The following is a 20,695-nucleotide window of genomic DNA, read 5'->3' as shown; positions in this document are numbered from 1 at the left end:
CAAATATGGGAATGTCAAAGTTAACTTGTACCTTAAAAGCTGTGATGCTTCCAGAGTAGTTGTTGGAAGTAGATGTGTCGCCCCTGCGTAGTCGTTGAAGGATCTCGACAAAGTTTTCCACTATCGCGTTCCTCTTTCACTCGAGGGCTTCTTTGAGCAATATTTTGAAAGGATCTCCTGCCCCCTCATATTTTTTGTGTCCCCCGTGGGAGGCCGTCGGGATTTGTGACCTGGTCTTGAAAAGGTTTGACCAGTTCAATCCCTAACTCCGTTATGATACCACTAATCCGAATTTAATAAAGAACGCAAAAAATTACATATATAACCATAAATACAAAGATGCATCAGAAATAACACTTCATTCCATTAATATCAAATACTAAAATATGCTTACAAATAAAATGGAAATAAAACTAGTTCGGGTGATGGTAGCTTATCTTTGAGAAGCGATGTGGTGGTTACATGCCTCTGAACTGTGTTACAATGACGCTCCAAGGCTTATTTATTATCGAGAAATAATAGAAAACCCTAAACATCCAGAAACCTAACCCTAGGAGATGAAGCACCAAAACTGTGGGCCCCATTTGGGTAAATTGGTAAATCAATTTCTCAGGCTAGTAATTTTGGCATACGATCTTCGTTTGGCTATCATATTACCTCATTTCGAAGATCTCAAAGACTAGGCAAAAAATTATAGGTCACCTCATTTGGGAATTTTTTGGTCTCTCCATTTTACCTAAACATGTCGTTTAGGGCCTTAAAACGACTTCGAATTTTTGGACCTGAAAAACTGCTAAAACTAGTAAACTATGCTACGATTAAGGAAACTGAAAAATTGAAAGAGACAATGTTGGGGGTCCAAGTGGAATAGGAGGGTGTGCACCAATATCCACCTGGATCAGTCCTCCCCCCTTAGGAATTAATGGTCCCCATTGGTTTGAGTGCCTCAATGAGATGGGGAAACTTCTGCTGAACTTGGTCCCTGTTGAGCCATTTGCCTTGTTGCAGTAGTTGGTCAACTTTGAAAACCCGATACAGTTGGATATTTTGCGGGAGAGTGTTCTTGACTTGTGTGTCCATAATCCGATCAATTGTGGCTTTTTCCATGCAATCTGGGTTTAACTCTGTTGGTGTGAGTTGTTCTACAATGTTTGATGTGTCCAACAATGTTGGGAAGAATGGTCGAAGGCGATCCACATTGAACACTGGGTGCAGGCCAAGGAATGGGGGAATGTTGAGCTCAAAATAATTCTCTCCCATGACCTTGGTAATGGTGTAAGGACCATATCGAAGTGGTTTGAGCTTCCGATGGGCTCTGGTAAGGCATTCTTTCTGCAAATGCAACCAGACGTTGTCGCCCACCTGACACTTGTGTGGCACCCGATGTTGATCATGTCGTTGCTTGTACTTGGAATTTGACTTCTTCAGGATATTGTGAACTCGCTGGCGGATGTGTTGGATGTGTTCAATAAATATGGTCGCTTTTTCAACCTCAGACAATACGTGTGTGGATTCTGTCTGCGTAGTTGCATGAGGCATGGCAACATCAATCAAACACAATGGTTTAAATCCTAGACCCACTTGAAAGGGACTACGACCAGTCGAGCTATGGAGAGCTCTATTATAACTGTATTGCACATATGGAAGACTCTCATCCAAGGTTCGAGGATGATTGGAGTTGTAGATGTAGAGTATGTGCACTATCATCCTATTGACGACCTCCTTCTGGCCATCAATATGGGGATGGAAGGATGTCAATTTGGTGAGCTTGGTGTCCAGTAGTGTCCAAAGTCTTGACTAGAATGTGCTTAGGAACCTGCTATCCTGATATGATATAATTTTATGCAGGATCCCAAAACGTACCCATACTCGTTCAAAGAAGATTTTGGCAGTGTCTTTTGTTGTGATACTCTTCTTGCAAGCTGCCAATATAACCATCTTAGAAAATTTGTCCATGACCACAAGTAAATTGTCATTACCATGCTTGATAGAAGGGAGGTAAAACATATAGTCCATGGAGATGGATTCCCATGGCTGGTTGGGAGTAGGTAGAGGGGTGTACAGGGCTTGCTTCTTGATGGTTATCTTGGCGATGGCGCAGACAGTGCAGGATCTGATATATTTCCCAACATCCAGTTGGAGTTTGGGCGAATAAAAGTACTTTTGTAGTACATCCACAGTTTTCTCCACACCAAAGTGTCATGTGACCTGACTATAGTGCGCATTTCAAATCATCTTGGCACCCTCGCTTGAAGGAACACAAAGGTGGACTAGGTAGCATAATAATGCGCCCTGGAGGTGAAAATCGGGAACTTTCTTTCCAGCTACTAGCATCTGGTATGTTGAGGCGAACTCTGGATAATTTTTATATAGTTGCGGCCATCGAGAGGTCTCGTGACAACAAGAGTTGAGAACAATAGTCAGTGTTGCAACTGGGGGATGGCTGAGGCAGTCTGAAACATGATTGATGCCACCCTTTTTGTATGTAATGCTCAAGTGGAATTGTTGCAGATATGCAGACCACTTCTGATGGAAATCATTCTGCAACTTCCCTTGTGTTTGTATAAACTGAAGAGGACGACGATCAGTGTGGATGACCATCTCTTTCCCTAGAATGTATTGCTTCCATTGTCGGAAAGCCTACACGATGGAATACAACTCTTTATCATAGGTGGGCTACTTCCAAACTATATCAAAAGTGTCTCACTATGATAGGCCACTAGATGGTTGTGCTGGCTGAGGACTGCACCAATTGCATAGTCTGAGGCGTCTGTCTCAATTTCAAATGGTTGTTGCAGTTGTGACAGTGTGAGTACCAATGTAGAGTAGAGGCGGTGCTTCAACTCAACGAACACCTTTTGCTGGGACTTGAACCAGGAAAAATTTTCTTTCGTCCTGCCCTTAGTAATCTAACTCAAAGGCCAAGTGATATGGGAGAATCCCAACACAAACCTCTGATAGAAATTTGCAAGGCCCAAAAATCTGCGAAGCTCCATTAGAGTGGTCAGGGTTGGCCAGTCCCGAATGACTTGGATCTTCGTCGGGTCCACATGCAAGCCACGCTCATCTATGATGTAACCCAAGTATTAGACATGGTTCATGTCAAAGGTGCATTTCTCCAAGTTGGCACACAATTTATGTTGCCGGAGTGTTTGAAGGACCTGCCGAATGTGTTGCAAGTGTTTTTCCCAACTCTTGTTGAAGATGAGGATGTCATCCTGATAAACCACCACGAACGAGTTGGTGAAGGGCTGCAATAGCCTCATAAAAGTAGCAGGGGAATTTGTAAACCCGAAGGGCATAACCAACCATTCAAAAAGGAATTCCTTGGATTTAAAGGCGGTCTTCCATACATATGTGGGCTCTATTGGAACCTCGTGATAACCAGACTTCAGATCAATCATGCTGAAATACTTGTCCCCCTTGAGTTGGTCCAGCAGGTCATCAATCCGTGGGATTTTATACCTATTCCTGACGGTGATTTTTGTTAGTGCCCGATAATCAATGCAAAGCCTCCAAGTCCCATCTTTCTTTTGTACAAGTACAATCGAGCTCCCACGAGGTGAGGAACTTGGTCGGATGTGGCCTTTATGCAACAACTCCTAGATTTTCTGCTTGATCTCTTCATTTTCCATAATGGAGCGGAAATATATTGGCCTGTTGGGTAGAGGTGCTCGGAGAGTTATATCGATTGAATTCTTAACCTGACAATGCAAGGGTACCCCTGTGGGTGAGGAGAAGATGTCCCTGTATTCTTCCACGACCGTATCCACCTACCTCTGCTGCGTGGAGGAACCCTTATCGAGGGTCATGGCTGTGGCTATGACCTTCCCCTTACTTTGAGATCAAACCAGAAACAAAGAAAAATTCCCAGTCTCTAAGATGACCTTACTGCATTGCTTAGCAGAGATCAAAGAGATGGCGGTAGGTGGGGCTACCTCCTATATTCCGTATTACTTAGCACCCAAAGAAATAATAACAGAGCGAAGTCTCTACTCATATACAACATGTCACTTCCATAAGTATGGTTGTCTTAATAATACATCACAAACTTCAAGAGGGGAAACATCACACAATACCTCATCTGTGAAGGGCTTGATGTTGTAGGGAAGGCGTTACTGTTGGTTGACGCAGAGATATCATCCTTGGTGAAGCCACCCGATGATATACATTTGCGATTGTGATGTAGTTGGTAGGCCCAGCCTGCATTTTTGGTCTCTCCGTTTTCCCTGAAAACGTCGTTTAGGGCCTCAAAACGGCTCCGAAAGTTCAAGACCTGAAAAACTGCCAAAAATAGTAAATTGTGCTACAATTAAGGAAACTGAAAGAGAAAGTGTTGGGCGTCCAAGTGGAATACGAGGGTGGACACCAATATCCACCTGGATCACATGTGGAGTGATCTTGGGTTGTATTTGTAGTTGTTTTAGTTGGCTAACGATGAGGAGTAGATTTATTTTACCTTTTCTCCTCAAGTGGTATGGACAAGGTTTCTTAGGGTTTCAACCTTATAGCTCTGAATGTGCCTTCAATATTAGCGATTTAAATACTTTGTATTGCCTCCATTTTACCTTGTTGGGAACCTTTGTAGGCTCTTAAGTCATCCTTGCATGGGTGTTTTAGTGTAGGAAAAACCATATTTTTTGGAACCTCTAAAAGCTTCTTGATTGCACTTAGGTTGAATGCTTCTTAGTGGCACTTGAGATCTCGCTGATAGTTTTTGTTTTCATAAATTTTGGTCTACATTGTCATATACTTAATGTTTTGCTATTATGTGAATTCCTTTTAACATTATGTTAAGAAAAAATCCCTACAAACATAACACCTTAAAAGAGACATATTTTTATTGAATATATATATATATATATATATATAATTTAGAAAGTCGTATACTTTAAAATTGAATCTTCTCAATTCTTATTTGGTTGAAATGTAATCCATTTGTTTGAATTTTTATTTTTTTTATTAATTTAACAAACAAAAAAATACTTTCCCTAAAGAGACGTATAATAAAGTGCTTAAAATTTTAAACAGAAGTTTAAGAAATTTCAATATAGTTAACAATTTCGTTAGTAATATATTTAATATATATATTGGATTTTTTCTAAAATATGAAACCTAAATTAACTATAGTTAAAGTATTAAGGTATAAAGCTTATAAATATAGTTTGCTTAATAAAACAAACTAAAAAGTTAATGATTAAAAACAATTTAATTTTCTATATATAAAATATTATGATTTTGCCTATTAATAATAGTTAAAAAGATATCTATTAATAAAGTATTATATATGTATATTATTAAAAGGATATCTATTTGTTAATAAAGTATTATATGTGTACATAGAGATGGCTAATAATTATTACTATTTATTAAAGTTATTTTTTATTTAGTGAAATTAATTAGTTTTTTTTTTAACAATTAAGGAGGATTTTTTATTAATTATGTGGCCGATCACAACACGGTACTCAGGGAATTTACATTTTGTTCAAAGATACAAAAACCTCTAGAAAGTTAAGAAGAAGTATTTTAAAATTTTATGTCATATTTTTTCTATATTCCCGCTTAGAACCAAAACTAAGACATTTTCTATTATAGACTTGACAACACTGAACTTTTAACAAAATGCATCTATAGGGAGCTACCATAACTTACTGAGGAGGGTCTATAGGCATGTTGTTTGTGGGGATATCAAGGACACCACTGGTCATACTTCTAGTGTCCTCATTGTTTATCTAAGTCTGAAGATCTACAAATTGGTGGTGCACCCATTCCATCGCATCCTCCAATAGTCTAATTCTGGCTTGTTGTCTCTACACTTCCTTTGTCAAGGAAATAATTTGTTGGCAGAGGTCATTGAATTCCTCCTACTAGTCCAATGGAGGGTCCATGCATAAGGGACATTAGTGTTCCATTGTAGACTTGGTGTCGTGGCATTGGCTGTATTCCGAGATGATCAAATGCTGAGTTGTAATACTCCACGTCGAGGCTCTCCTTGCACCTTGGCTCTTAGAATCCCAAACCTCGACAACAAAGCTAGAGAGCAGACTGGAGTAGCACATGGGAGAAGACCTAATTAAGAGAGCTTTTGAAATGGTTTGACAGTTTTTCCACAGGCCTTGCTTTTTATTTGAAGTGAATCCCCTGAGCACGCTAGAACACTAAGAGCATAGGTGGTCAAATTTATAATGATTGCAACAATTGCTACTAACTCTATATGAATTTATGGTCTGAGAGAGTTTAAGCGATCCTCTACATTCTCAATTTGCTTGAGCTTGTAATTTATGCAATTGAAGGAGGGACTTGAGCTTACTAAGAGAAACTGAGCTTTGATCCTGGTTCGAAGGAGGGGCGAACCAATAGGGAACCACTGGGAAATTATAAGGATCACAAAACCAGAGTGTAAAGTCCTCTCGCTTTAACACTCTCCGTAGGGGTATCCATATAAGTACTTACATTTACACTTCTATAACTTCATCCTGATCTCAACATTCATGAATTTCGACTATGATTCCAAAGGTTCTTACACTTACAAAGATGCTACCGATATCAATTCCATGACTGCTTATGCCATATATTCTCCATCCAAACTGATATCAAGCGCAAGAGAGGATAAGAGTGAGTCCAGAAATAATTTGCGACACAAGCTTTAAGTAAATGCACCTCAAACCTCTGATCAAGGAGCCTGCCACCACAAGTGATAGGAATTGTGAAGGATACCACCAATAAAGTATCAAATAATTATCCTGTTGAGCCTTATTAAAAGGTATGGGAGGAGTTTATTCGACTCTTTGCTTCTAGTTTGAGCCTTGCCTTATTCCAAGAGGAATGAAAAGAGTATTTCCATATATTTTGAACCCTACTTTTTTCCCATCCATTTTTCCATGAACAGAGGGGGGAGTGGGGACCTTAATTAAAGTGATCGTGGAATAACCATCCATCCAAGGGATCCATTGAAATCATATTTCCCTTCTTTCAACTGACATGCAATGTTGGCTTACATATCAACTTATTTATTATGACTGGGGAGGATATGATAAAAGGATTTGTGAAATTGATTCAATGATGCCATATATTCTTTGAAGGAGGATAGAGAGCATATTGTTCTTAGGGAAGGAGCCAGATTGGAGGAGTTGAATTATGGTTAGACATCCCTCAGAATGCCAATGGAAGAGATGACTTTCTCCTTGGCTAGCCGAAGGCTGAGGAAGACAACATACATCTCAGCTAGATTGTTTGTTCTTTTAACCCAATCCCCATGCATACTTTATTTATGTTTCTCCTTTGGGATTTATGAGAATCCATCCCCCTCCTTCCGCCCCTAGATTCTTTTAACAAGATCCATCAAAGAAAAAATTCCAGCTCTTTATCTTGATTCTCTAGTCCTTAAATTTTGCATCTGATTGCCTAAGTTTTGAATTCAGAGAAGATGGATCCTTTGGGATCTTGTTTGTATGGAAACAAGCCATCAAATCCACAAGTAGATCCTTCCATTTTCTTTCCTAATGTTCCAAGAGAAGGTCCTGATTATTTGGCTTTGTTTTGTTCGATTCCACACATAAAGAGAGATCTTTAGTAGCAATGATTCTTGGAGGGATCGAGACATTTTTGAAGGTTTCACTATTTCATGAAGCCAAATTTTCGAGCAAAAAAAACTTTGGGAGAGAGGTCCATCTCCATTTAAATCATGACTTGCTTGTAAAATATGCAACGTAGTTTTTGTTCCAACTTGTGACGAGGATTGAGATATCGTTGGGCATATACAATCTAGGTAATAAGGGGCCTGTGACAGAGTCCCAAACTTGAAGAGAGAAGGGGTAGGATAAAAATAGGTGTGGGATTGATTCTTCATTCAGAGAGAAAAGGGGGTAGTGAGATGGGCCAATTATTCCTCTCCTTTTAAGGTTTTCAAAGGCTATGATTCTTTTATGAAGGGTCCAGCAAGATGGGCCATTTATTCCTCTCCTTTTAAGGTTTTCAAAGGTTAGGAATTTTTATGGATGGTCTAGCATAAGGAATTTACTTTGGGGATGTTAATTTTTAGGGTTAGATTGTTCTATGCTGTAGATAATTGCATTTATGAACTTTTTCAAATTTTTCACAATACATTCACCCCATGACATCATATCTTCATTAGCATTTATGTTGAGAGAACAATAAACATCAACAATGGAACAAAATAATAAGAAACAACAAAAGAAAATCATACACAATAGAGGCACCATAATTTAGGTAAGGGACCAGGGAAAACCCCACCATACAACAACACATAAGTTTACACAAGTCTCCATATCACTGTCACAAGAGTATCGTAGACATATTGTTATTACTGTCATCCAGATTGTTATCACTGTCATATCAAGGATCACTGTCACTATCATCCAACAAGATCACTGTTATGCAAACAAGGTCACTGTCATCAAAGTCATTGTTTCACTATTACTTACATCATTGTATCAATGTCATATAGATTATTGACTTTCTGTCATCATTATCTCACTATTACATTGGTCATTATATCACTATGACATAGAGCACTGTATCACTATTACTTAGGTTCAAGTCTATCTATCCATCCAAATCATAGTCATATGCGATTGTCAATATTCTCACAAGCATAGGTATGACTCTCATATGTCACTGCCATGTAAATCATGATAGTGACATATATCACTTTCTCACTACCATATGTCATACAGATATTGTCATATCAAGATCACTATCATGCATTGGGATCATTGCCATATGTCATAGGGATATTGTTATTTCAAGATCACTACAATGCATTTGGGTTACTTCCATATCAAATATTATTGTTTTCATCAAGGTCACTAATTTCATATATACATTGAATTCATTGTTATATTGATATAGGGATATTGTTAATGAGAGTATCTTATTATTGTCATCAGAAAGGCACTCGCCATATCCATATACATAACATCACAATCACACATCAAGGTCAAGGGAGTGTTTGATCTAGGTGGATATTGGTGGCCACCCACCTATTCCACTTGGATCCCCAACACAGTTTCCTTTCAGTTTCCCATTTTCTAGCATACTTTCTATTTTTAATAGTTTTTCAGGTCATGGACTTCTATAGCCGTTTTGAGACCTTAATGGAATTTTTTGGGGAAACGAGAAAATGGAGACCAATGTTTATCCATTTTCAATTGAAAATTGTTGTCCTTGGATACATATTTTTAACGAGGTATCATGTGTGCTAAACAGAGATTATACGCCAAAGTTACCTCCCCAGGAAGTTGATGTTCCAACTAACCCCATCGAGGCCCACAAAATTTTGGCGCTTCATCTCCTAGGGTTAGGTTTTTGAATGTTTAAGGTTTTTCATTATTTCTTCATGATAAAAATTCCTTAGAGCCTCATTGTAACTCAATTTAGAAGGCATGTAACCATCGCATCTCTTCTCAGAGATAAGTTACCATCACTCGAGCTAGTTTTTTTCCTTTCTACATGTAAAAAAATTTCAACAATTGTTATTTATTAATTGAAGTTTTGTTTCACTATATCTTTGTGTTTTTGTTTAAATCTATATTTCATCTCATTCCTTCATAAATCTAGATTAGTGGCATTAGAGTTGTCTGCTCTTTCTCTATTTTCCTGTGCATGTCCCCAATGAGGTCGAGGTATAAGGAGTTGGGACTTGAATTGTTTGAACCTTTGCAAGACCAGCCTCACCGACCCCAACGACCTCCCATGGCAGAAGAAAATAAAGATGAGGGATCTAGAATTCCTTTCAAAATGTTGCTCAAAGAGGCCCTCGAGCAACAAAGGAACAATATGATGGACAATTTTTCCCAGATCCTTCGGCAGGTATCAGTAGGCGAAGCATCTTCATCCAATAGTCACTTCAGAGGCATCACAAAGATCCCCACCCACAAAAGAAATGAGTGTCGTGCCAAGAATTCATTGGTGGTCGAGCTAAAAGCTTCAAAGTCAGATGCATGTTCTAACTCTGAGCTAGAACCCAGCAAGAGGAACAACAAGGGGAAACAAATTATTAATACATAACCTAATTGTGCCACCATTGCCATCACTAAGGTCCAAAAGATTGAGACTGAAGATGCAGAGGAGGGGGAAAGTTCCTTCCACTCACAGATGTGGGTGAAGGTTTCTCCAGTGCAGTTCATTGTCGATAGTGGGAACCAAAAGAACCTCATCTCAACAAAAGGTCGTTAAGCGATTAGTTATGTCGACCACACCACACCTGCAACCATACACCATTAGGTGGCTCCACCAAGGATGAGATATTTGTGTCATCCAGCAGTGTCACCTTCCCTTTAGCATCAAGCCTTACATGGACATGGATGTTTCATGTTGTGTATGAGTCCAAACCTCGTATTGCTATTATTACTTTGGACAAAAAATTATACAGGATATAACCGTAGGTATCTCCGCCTAACGCCATTTCTTTGATCTATGCTAAGAAATGTAGTAAGATCATATCCCATACAGGGAAATTTGTTTTATTTTTTATTCTCTCTCAAAGTAAGGGGAAGATCTTGGCCACATCCATGGCCCCCAGAAAGGGTTCCTCCACACAACATAAGCAATTTAATAAGGTCATGGTGGAGTACAGGGACATCTTCTCCTCACCCACAAGGGCACCCTTGCATTTTAACTCGTCCAAAATATACAAATTAAGAAAAACTTCTCTATAAATTTTTTAAGCATAAAAATAGCATTATCAAAACAACTATAATTTCAATGTTTAACTATGAATGAGTACGAATTGTTCGCAACCCTATGGTTTTGAGTTCCCCTTTGAATTGATTTGATTGCCCTATTGGTTGTCGTAGGCTTGACCCTACTAGTTTGGTCGACACATTTCTTGTTGCCTTTTCCCCTTCTTGCTTTCACCCCATGCCCCCTTCTTAGCCCCTTGCTACTCTTTTGCGAGGCTCCTCTCCCCCGCCTCTGGCCCACTAGGCATTACTTGCGTTGGGTATTCAACCATGACCAATCCGACCTCCCCTTCCTTGATAAGGAAATCATGGCCTTTAACTCAATGGTCATGAAAGGGTCGAATTTTCAGAAGGTTTCGTTTTCCTAGTTGATCAAAAAGATCAATGAAATCCCTAAGTTAGAGATATCTGATTTGCAAGCTAGAGCTTGTGCTCTCCAGTTCGCTAAGCGGGGTTTGGTTGGTCAATTCATGGCTCTGTGGTCCTCGAGAACTGTGCATCATTGGGTTTTGAATAAGTAGAAGCCCCTGATCAAGGGAGAAGTTACTTTGTCCTTCTGTTGCAAGGGCTTCTTCACCTTCTTCGAGAAACTGTCAGATCAAGATAAACTCTTTCGTAGTGTTCCATATTTTATGGGTGCACAAGGGCTTTACTTGGATCGATGGAGCCCTACTTTTAATCTGGATTGTGATGTACCCTCCTTGATGCTAGTTTCAGTTAAGTTACCCTAACTCCCTCTTCACCACTGGAATGATGCAACCTTTAAAAAGACCAGTCATGCATTGGGAAGATATGTTGACTGTGTTGAGCCACAAGATAACCTTTTTTCATGTGCTCAAATCTACGTAAAAGTGGATCTAGAGAAGGGTTTGCCTTCCATTATCAATCTGAGTCAAGATATATGGTCGCACATTGAAGAGGTGGACTACGATCAACTTCCCTTTAAATGTAAGATCCCTTGTGACTATGGTGACTTTGCTAGATTTTGCCCAAAGAAACTAGAAGAACCAAAAAAGCAAGGAGAAATGGGTAATCAACGGCAACATGCTAAAAGAAGGAAACGCCCTCAAAAGCAACAACCTCCCTCCTCTCAATAGTGGAAATAAGAACCCTCGAAATATTTTGGGCCATCCTTACCCAAGATCAATACCACTGAGATCGAAGAAGGATTGAACACCCACAATCATTCAAAGAAAAGTTTGGAAATGTCTTTCATTGTTATACTCTTCTTGCAAGCAGTCAATATAGCCATCTTAGAAAATCAAACGACCACAAATACACAGGTTTTACCATGCTTGGTAGAAGGAAGTCTTACTTGAAGGAATACAAAGGTTCCTTAGGTAGCATAACAATGCGTCATGGAGGTGGAAGTATGGTACTTGGTTTCCATCCATTAGCATTTGGTATGTGGTGGAAATTTCTAGATCATTTATGTATAGTCACGACCATCCAAAAGTCTTGTGCCCACAAGAGTTGAGAACAATAGTTAGTGTCACAATCGGGGGCCGACTGAGGCAATCTGCAACATTATTAGTGCTAACCTTCTTGTATTTAATGTTCAAATGGAATTGTTGCAGATATGTAGACCATTTCTGATGGCTATCATTCTGTAACTTCCCTCATGTTTGCATAAACTAAAGAGATTGATGATCTGTGTGGATGATCGTGTCCTTCCGCAAAATGTAATGTTTCCAACATCAACAAACTTGCACAATGGAGTACATCTCCTTACCGTAGGTGGGGTATTTCTGAATAGTATCAAAGAGTGTCTCACTATGATAGAGCACCATATTCCCTTGCTGGGTGAGAACTGCACCAATAACATAGTCAGAGGCATTTGTCTCGATTTGAAAGGGTTGTTGCAAGTTTGGAAATGTGAGTACTAGTGCAAAGTAAAGGCGATGTTTCAACTCAACAAATTCCTTTTGTTGTTCCTTAGAGCAATTTTTTTTTTTTTGTTCTCTACCTTTGGTACACTGACCCTAATGCCAAGTGATATGAGAGAATCCCAACATGAACCTTCGATAGAAATTGGCAAGGCCCAAGAATATGTGAAGCTCTATGAGAGTTTTCGGGGTTGGCCAATACCGAATGACTTGGATCTTTTCCAAATCCACAAGTATGGTTTTATCATCAATTATGTAGCCTAGATATTGGACCTGGTTCATGCCAAAGGAACATTTCTCCAAGTTGGAACATATTTTGTGTTGCCGTAGGGTTTGAAGGAATATTTTGCAAGTGATCTACCCAACTCTTGTTGAAGATGAGCATGTCATCTAGATATACAACCACGAACAATTTGGTGAAAGGTCGCAATATGTCATCCATTAGACTCATAAAAGTTGCAGAGGCATTTGTCAACCCAAAGGGCATGACCAACCACTCAAAGAGTCCCTCCTTGGATTTGAAGGCAGTATTCCATACATCTATGGGTTCTATTGGAACTTGGTGATAGCCAAACTTCAAATCAATATTTTTGAAGTACTTGTCCCCCTTGATTTGGTCCAAGAGGCCATCAATACATGGGATCAGATATCCATTTCTAACAGTGATCTTATTCAATGCCCAATAATCAATGCAAAGTCTCCAAGTCCCATCATTCTTTTGGATCAACTCCAAGATTTGTTGTTTTATTTCCTAATTTTCCAGAAGAGAGTGGTGGTATATTATCCCATTGGTAAAGTTGCTCTAGGAGTCAGGTTGATCGAATACTTTCTAAAAGGAATGCTTTTCATTCTCCATTTTCTTAGTGGTTGTTACTTGGACTTCCCTCTTTTTATTGTTTACTGGCCTTCTAAAAACAAAGCTCATTACTAAGTTGGATACACCTAAAATTTGTGCATCTTAAAATTGTTTTAATCACATAATACCTTTTTCTTATTTAGTTCTTCTATTATTGAACTTGTGAGTTTTGTTTGTATTTTAGCAATATCCTTTTTTTTCCTCTAAATTAATAATATATATATATATATATATATAATTAACATTTATGACCTTTTTATAATATCTTAATTCTCTTTCACTTAATTTTTTTAATACACCACCATTTTTCTTTAAATTTAAATATGATTGTACTTTTAATGATATGAATATTTACAATGTCTTCTTTTCTATAATGATTTAACTAAAACTTAACATCTTTATAGCATTTCTCTTAAGTAATAGGTGACTTTCAATGAAGTTGAAGTGATCTTAGAAAGACTCCTGTTTTTCATGTTAGTTGTCTTGGATGTATATATTAAGCATATAGTCTTATCATATTTTCAATAGAAGGAAAACACACTTCTCTAAGAGAAATAAACATTATATTTTTAAAATTTAAGGTTATAAATATAAAACACTTCTAAATTTCTTCAATTTTCTCCATAATTCTCTAAAAATGTTGCAACCACAAGCTTCACAACCATATGATTATAGGAGTGTCAAAGACTAAAAAATACATTTTTATCCAATTATATAACATTTAAATTTATATTAAAATATTTGAATTAGAGCAACTACATGTATGCACAAAACAAAAGTGAAAAACTAACTCAACAGGTATATAACTTGGAAATCTTTATCCTCATCCATCTCTGACTTCATTTCAGGTTTCATTTGGGATTTTAGGAGCTTAATGCTAAGAAAAAATCCTCCATTAACTTTACTAAAATCTTTTTTCCATTTTAGCATGTTTTATCCTAATTATTGAATTTTACAATTGTTCTTCAAACATAATAAAATGAAAAATTTTAATAAATTTAAGCACTTACACTAAAAAAATTGCCCCATTACATTTTAGGGTTTCAAAATTTTGTTTTAATAAATTTAAGCACTTGCACTGAAAAAAAATGCCACATTACAATTTAGGGTTTCAAATTTTGTAATTTTTCATGGATTTAATTATAACAATAATTTTCTAAAAAAAATATCAATGAAACCAAATATGTGCTTCCCTATATTTATGAATGTGCATCTCTAATAAACCCATCATGACAAAATAATATAGCTTACCAATGAAAATTCAAATCAAACACACTTGTCGACATAGCACATGCCAAATGTCCAACAATATTGACAATCCCAATTACAATCCCAATTCAACTGACTCATTAAAGTTTTCAATTATTACCAATATTAAGATATTATCAGAACAAATATGCATAAATATAATTCTCAGCTTAAAAGCTAAATAAAATAAAAAAAATGTTTTGATTTTTAATAATAAATATGCAAAAACAGTAAATAACAATATTTTATACCCACGAGAAAAGAAATATCTTCAATAATTGCACTTCTATTAAACAGTTTTTAAAATTAGATTTTCCAATTCCACATATTAAAAGACATTAAATCTTCCAAATAATTCCCTATTAATAGACACATTAAATCTTCCAAATCCAAAGTACTTGGATTTGAAGTAGACCTTTTAATTCTAAGATGGTGCACGCTTCCCCATGGCGGGTGCAAATAATGGTTAAACAAGGTGATTTGTGTGAAAGGGCTTGGCTCGCTAGCTGGGAGGCCAGGGGGCAACCACGAACGACAAGTATCTTTGTATTAATTATGGCATGTTGGGGATCTTCTTCGGCTCGACAAACTAGAACATTCACCTCGCAGTCATGATGCAGTTCGATTATGGTAAGGTTATCCGTCCTCTAGCTCCTATGTGGGAGTGTAATTACCCTGCGTGTGAGGAGAACATATCAATTGTAGTCTTAATGGCTTTTGCTCAACAGATTGATCCTAGAGTTCAAATTATGGTGTATGTGGATGCAATTTTCGATGTCGTTTCTCTTCGTTGTGTCATGGCATCCAGGTACCCTGCCAATATTTGGCATTTTGTTCTCTCAGACGTCAAGACGATGGGGATTAGCCTTACATTGGTCGTGGGATCTGGGCAGCCCAGCAGACTTTCTCTGGGCACTCTGAGGCTCTGCGACGGCAATTCAATTCTCATTCTAGATTTGGGGCAACAAACCAATATCCAGGGTGATTACAGTAGGGTTCTGCAATTCCCCTTAGCCTGCAATTCGGGGTCGTGGTTCGTTCAAACTCTATGGCTTTCTCAGGGTGGTTGCTCAAACGTTGGTGCGTTTGGTCAAGTCCAGGAAGGCTTCATGGCGACCCATGTCCCAGTGTTTTGTAAGGTCTCAACCATTCAAAGGGGTTGGCTCACCGAGTTTTGGCTCACCCGACGTCGTCCTCCAATTTTGTCTACCAATCAGCGGCTCGTGGGCATGATCTCTAGCAACCGATCGATTCATGGTTACGACAAGTGGCTCGTGGCTATGGCGTTGCTCATCATTCACTTCGCCAACACCCTCATACCCTACATTTCCAGGTTCCAGTATCTTGAAAACAGCAGGGGAGGAAGGCTTCAAAAAAGCTACGAACGTCATTGGGGCCACAAGCCATCCCGCCAAAAAAGCAAACATTTAGGGTATGGTTCAACCGTCCCCAAATAAATAAATTCAAAAACCAAATTTGATTGAACTGGGATTAAATTCGTTCAAAATCGTCCATGAAATTCGGTTGAATAGAGGGCAGCATCTCATTCCAATTAATATCACAGTGATTTCCGTGTCCAAGGTCCCTTTGTCTACGGTGTAGCTAAATCAACTACATTGCTCTTGCAAACTTCCTAAAGCTTTCATCCGGTGGAGTCGTAATCACATACGGGAAGTATCCCTCTGCATATGCTTTTTTGAAATTGCACAGCAAAAGCAATAATCCACTGAAACTCTGATACCAATTAGTTTTCTTATATCCAGAATGTAACTACTGCTACCATTAACGATAAAACAGAACATAAAACTAAGTCTAACACAATAAAAGTAAAAGGTAATAAAACAATGAAGGTAAATCCATAGAAGTGCCATAAGCTCCCAAAGGAGATAAATCTGGAATGGAAATTTTGTAAAACTGTAAATTTTTGCTATAAATAGATATCCAGTGCAAAATTTACAAACAAACAAAAAAAGATAATACAATGGACGTACCTGCACACCCGATGGTTGCAGATCTGTTTGATTTAAAAAACAAAAAAACAAAAGGAGATAAATCTGGAATGGAAATTTTGTAAAACTGTAAATTTTTGCTATTAATAGATATCCAGTGCAAAATTTACAAACAAACAAAAAAATAAAACAATAGACGTACCTGCACACCCAATGGTTGCAAATCTGTTTGATTTATAACAAAAAAACACAGCAACAAGTGAGAGGGGAAGGGAAACTCTTTCTTATCAAAAGTTAGGAAAAACACCCTAATTTGAAACTCAAGTCACTTTTAAAAGTGATTAAGCCTTTATCATATAAAAGTGGCCTTTTACAAATATTAAATATGATGATATATACAAAATCACTCATGTACAGAGTTTAATGCTTCATCAACAAAAATATTGTGGTTATGTACACAACATCACTCTTCACGACAGATACTTTGAAAAGCCCAGTACCCGGGCAGCCATTCACATGACTGGTAATATAAATAGAAAAGGTAGAGTATATTGCTTTGAAACATTCAACCAATATGGACAAACTAACACAAGGACCAAATGAAGGAAACCAGTATATAATACTCTCGTGAAGCAAACTTACAGAGATCAAACTTTTGCACTCAGAAAAGTTGTTGCTCCAGTGAGCCATGGGCTACAAGTTTCCCCACTTGTAAAATCACAAATACACATGCATCTGACTACATGAGGACAACCGACTGGATGGCTTCTACTTCGATCCAGTTGAACTTATAATTAATGCAAAAACAGAGGAGAGCAACACGCTTTACCATTGGTGAAGTAAGAAAATAGATTGGATTAATCAACAAGAAATAAGAATGAACCAGTACCTTAATTATCTCACCGACATCCCCATCTTGGTTGATCAAGATTTTATAACTTTCTTTTGAACTGGTGGAATCGGCAATTAGGTCGGTTCATATTTGCATGACACAGGATCAATTCTAAACACTAACACTATATTTGCATGACACAGGATCAATTCTAACATTAACACTATAACCTCAAGGCATACCGACACACCCCCTCGTGTGGCACACAAAGTTAGTTGGGGGTTTGAACCAATGTTGTTAAAAGCGCGATCGGGATTTAATCGGCGCCGGGAAAAAAGCGGAAAAAAATCGTTAAAATCGGGAAAAAAATCGTTTGGCACAAAAATATTCATTTTTTTTTCATTTTTTTTCAATTTTTTTAATATCTAAACCATCTACAACATAAAATAAATACATTGACACATAAATATGATAAAAAAACTAATATATAAGATGTTTAATATCATTTCTAGCGCTAAAATCACACATAACATTGAATCATGTCCTGAATAGTAAGTCCTGAGTCTCAACTCAACCTCAAAATATCAACAAAAAATATGATAATGTATCTCATCATGTCATAATGTCATATACAATAAAATGAAAGTCTAAGACTCTAATCCTATTGATTTCCTCTGCCCCTCTTGCGAGAAAATGTCACTGCTTTCCCTTTCCCCCTAGATGAAGATGTTGGTGCCTGTGGTGGTGGAAATGGCAGTGGAGTCTGACGTGCTCTAGAAGCTGAAGAAGTAGCTGTAGAAGTAGCAGCTACTGTAGGTAGACGGAGACCACGTCCTCTACTGGTGGTAGTGGTAGCCCGGGTAGGCGGTGTCACCTCCTCCTCCTGCTCCTCCAACTCCTCCTCCTCCTGCTCCTGCTCCTGCTCCTGCTCCTCCTCCCCCTCATCCTGCACTAACCAATCCTCAGTGGGATCCATGAGAGGCCTCTCGGTCTCAACCCTCCATTCAGCAGTGGTGTCAATCCCATCCAATGAGATGGCATCTATATCAGGTGTCTTGTCTAGTTGCCTCACCCACAATCGAAGATTGTAGTAGACATAGACCATGTCATTAAGTCTACGGGACTCCAACCTGTACAAAGTTCATGAAATAATAATTAATAATTAATATTATAAAAAAAATATTGTTTAATGAATTCAAAAATTTATTTGGAAATTTGCAATATTTTAAATGTTTAAGTGTTAAGTTGTTAACCTATTGCGCTTCTTGTTGTGTATTTTTTCAAATACACTCCAATTGCGCTCACATCCCGAGGAGCTGCATGTTTGGCTGAGGATGCGTACGGCAAGCTTTTGCAAAAGGGGTACTCTGCCACCATACATCTTCCACCATGTGTCTACAACAAAATTACAAATAAAATTTTAAATAAACATAAGAAAAAAATGGAATTTGAAGAGACAATGAAATTTGAAACAAAGTTACAAAGTACAAAGTTACAAACTAAAAAATACCTGGCATTTTGATCGTCCTATCAATGATAGCCATCTCAAAGCCAAATGTGCCACCTGACATCTTATACGTCTCAATTTGTTTAGAGATCTCTATACGTTGTTCTGGAGATCTCACCATCTTCTGGACACAGGTTAATAATCCATCCATGATCTCAGCATCAAAATCAAACCCACATGCATAAGAAAATGTAGGGTTCAGGAAAAGCCCAGCAGCATGAATGGGACGATGGAGTGTGTTGTTCCATCGCTCATCAATGACGTTCTATAGAAGGAGTTGTCTCTGGAACCCATCATCTCCCTTGTCATCATAGTAGGACCGAATGGCTTCTTTGGCCCTATCCATGGCTTCTTACAAATAGCCCATTGCGAGCTTCTCACCATCTACCAACCGAAGAACCTTTACCAAAGGTTCAGTGACAGCGCACACCTCCTGCACTCCCGCCTAGAACTCTTCTTGGTATGAAACAAGTCTGCACACGGCCTCTCCTTCTGGTTTGCGGCTCATTGGCGAAGAACGCCACTCCTCTGAAAGAAACATTCTCTTCAAATCCCACATAGATTTCAAGAGGGATTGAAGAGATATGAAACTCGTCGCAAACCGTGTAATGGCGGGGCACACCAACTCTTTGTTGTTGGTGCATTTTCTCATCAAGCTAAGCACAGATGTGTGATTGTAAATAAATTTTGTGATGCTTTTTGATGAGTCAACAGTCTCTTTGACAAAGGGAATTTTCCCTATGTTCTCTAACATCAAATCAATACAATGGGCAGCACAAGGTGTCCAAAATAAAGTAGGATGCCTGTCCATAAGCATTCTACCAGCAGCAACATAATTTGCAGCATTGTCCGTTATGACTTGGACAACATTTTCTGCACCCACCTCCAAAATAAACACATCCAGCAAATCACATAAAGTTTTTGCATCTTTGATTTGATGAGTTGCATCAATAGATTTGATAAACATAGTCCCCTTGGGACAATTAACCAAGAAGTTTATAAGGATTCTCCCCTTTTGGTCAGTCCAACCATCTGACATAACAGTGCATCCTGTTTGTGCCCATGATTCCCTAAAATCCTCCAATCTTTGGGTGCAGTCACGCTTTTCATCTTGAAGAAGCCGGCCTCTGAAATCATGAAGAGAAGGGATTTTGTACCCCGAGCCAACACTGGCAATAGCATCAACAGTAGGTTGGAAAAATGGATTATTCCTTACAATGCTGAAAGGAATATCACTCCAGAGGAGAAATTTTGTCATCAACTTGTCAGCTTGTTGTTTTTCATTTCTTTTTAGCATTGAACCGATAGTTGGTTGTGCACCAGGTGTGGTTCGAATTACAAAAAATGATGATGCAGCTACCGGATTGACTGACGCTGCAGTAGAACCAGTGCCACTTGGCCCACTTCCTTCAGCTGACCTTTTTAGTTGCCTTTTGAGTTCTTCTTTGGCCTCTTTAGTGTGCTCTAATTCTCCCAATGCTCTCATGGCTTTTCGGATAATTTCAGCATTTGTATTTTGACAGGGCACCACATCACGTCCAGGGATTTGTGCAAGGTGGAACTTCAACCTGTACACCCCCCCGAATATCTCCTTTCCACACAACTTGCAATACAAGTTTTGTCTATCATTCGGAGTTTTAGGTTCACCATATTCCCAGAAAGGATCCAATTTCCTTGGCATGTTTGTTTTTGAATTTTGAATTTGCAAACCTAT

The 20,695-nt window shown here is 38.3% G+C and overlaps 1 protein-coding gene across 1 annotated transcript; it reads right to left on the bottom strand.

Moving 5' to 3' along the window:
- Positions 1 to 18,135: 18,135 nt before the first annotated feature.
- Positions 18,136 to 19,018, bottom strand: LOC149200379 (uncharacterized). Its single transcript, XM_089400930.1, has 3 exons — positions 18,985 to 19,018; positions 18,728 to 18,869; positions 18,136 to 18,604 (listed from the first exon to the last, which is right to left on the bottom strand). The coding sequence occupies exons 1-3, from the start codon at positions 19,016 to 19,018 to the stop codon at positions 18,136 to 18,138; spliced, it is 645 nt and encodes a 214-aa protein (XP_089257056.1).
- Between the last annotated feature and the right edge of the window lie 1,677 nt (positions 19,019 to 20,695).

The sequence above is a fragment of the Pinus tabuliformis genome, chromosome 2_1 (assembly GCF_031772625.1).
Source record: "Pinus tabuliformis cultivar Carrire ecotype Pingquan chromosome 2_1, CPIR1, whole genome shotgun sequence".
In the NCBI taxonomy this organism is placed as follows: Eukaryota; Viridiplantae; Streptophyta; class Pinopsida; order Pinales; family Pinaceae; genus Pinus; species Pinus tabuliformis.
Note: the sequence above shows the minus strand (reverse complement) of the source record. Positions and strands in the feature narration are given on the sequence as shown.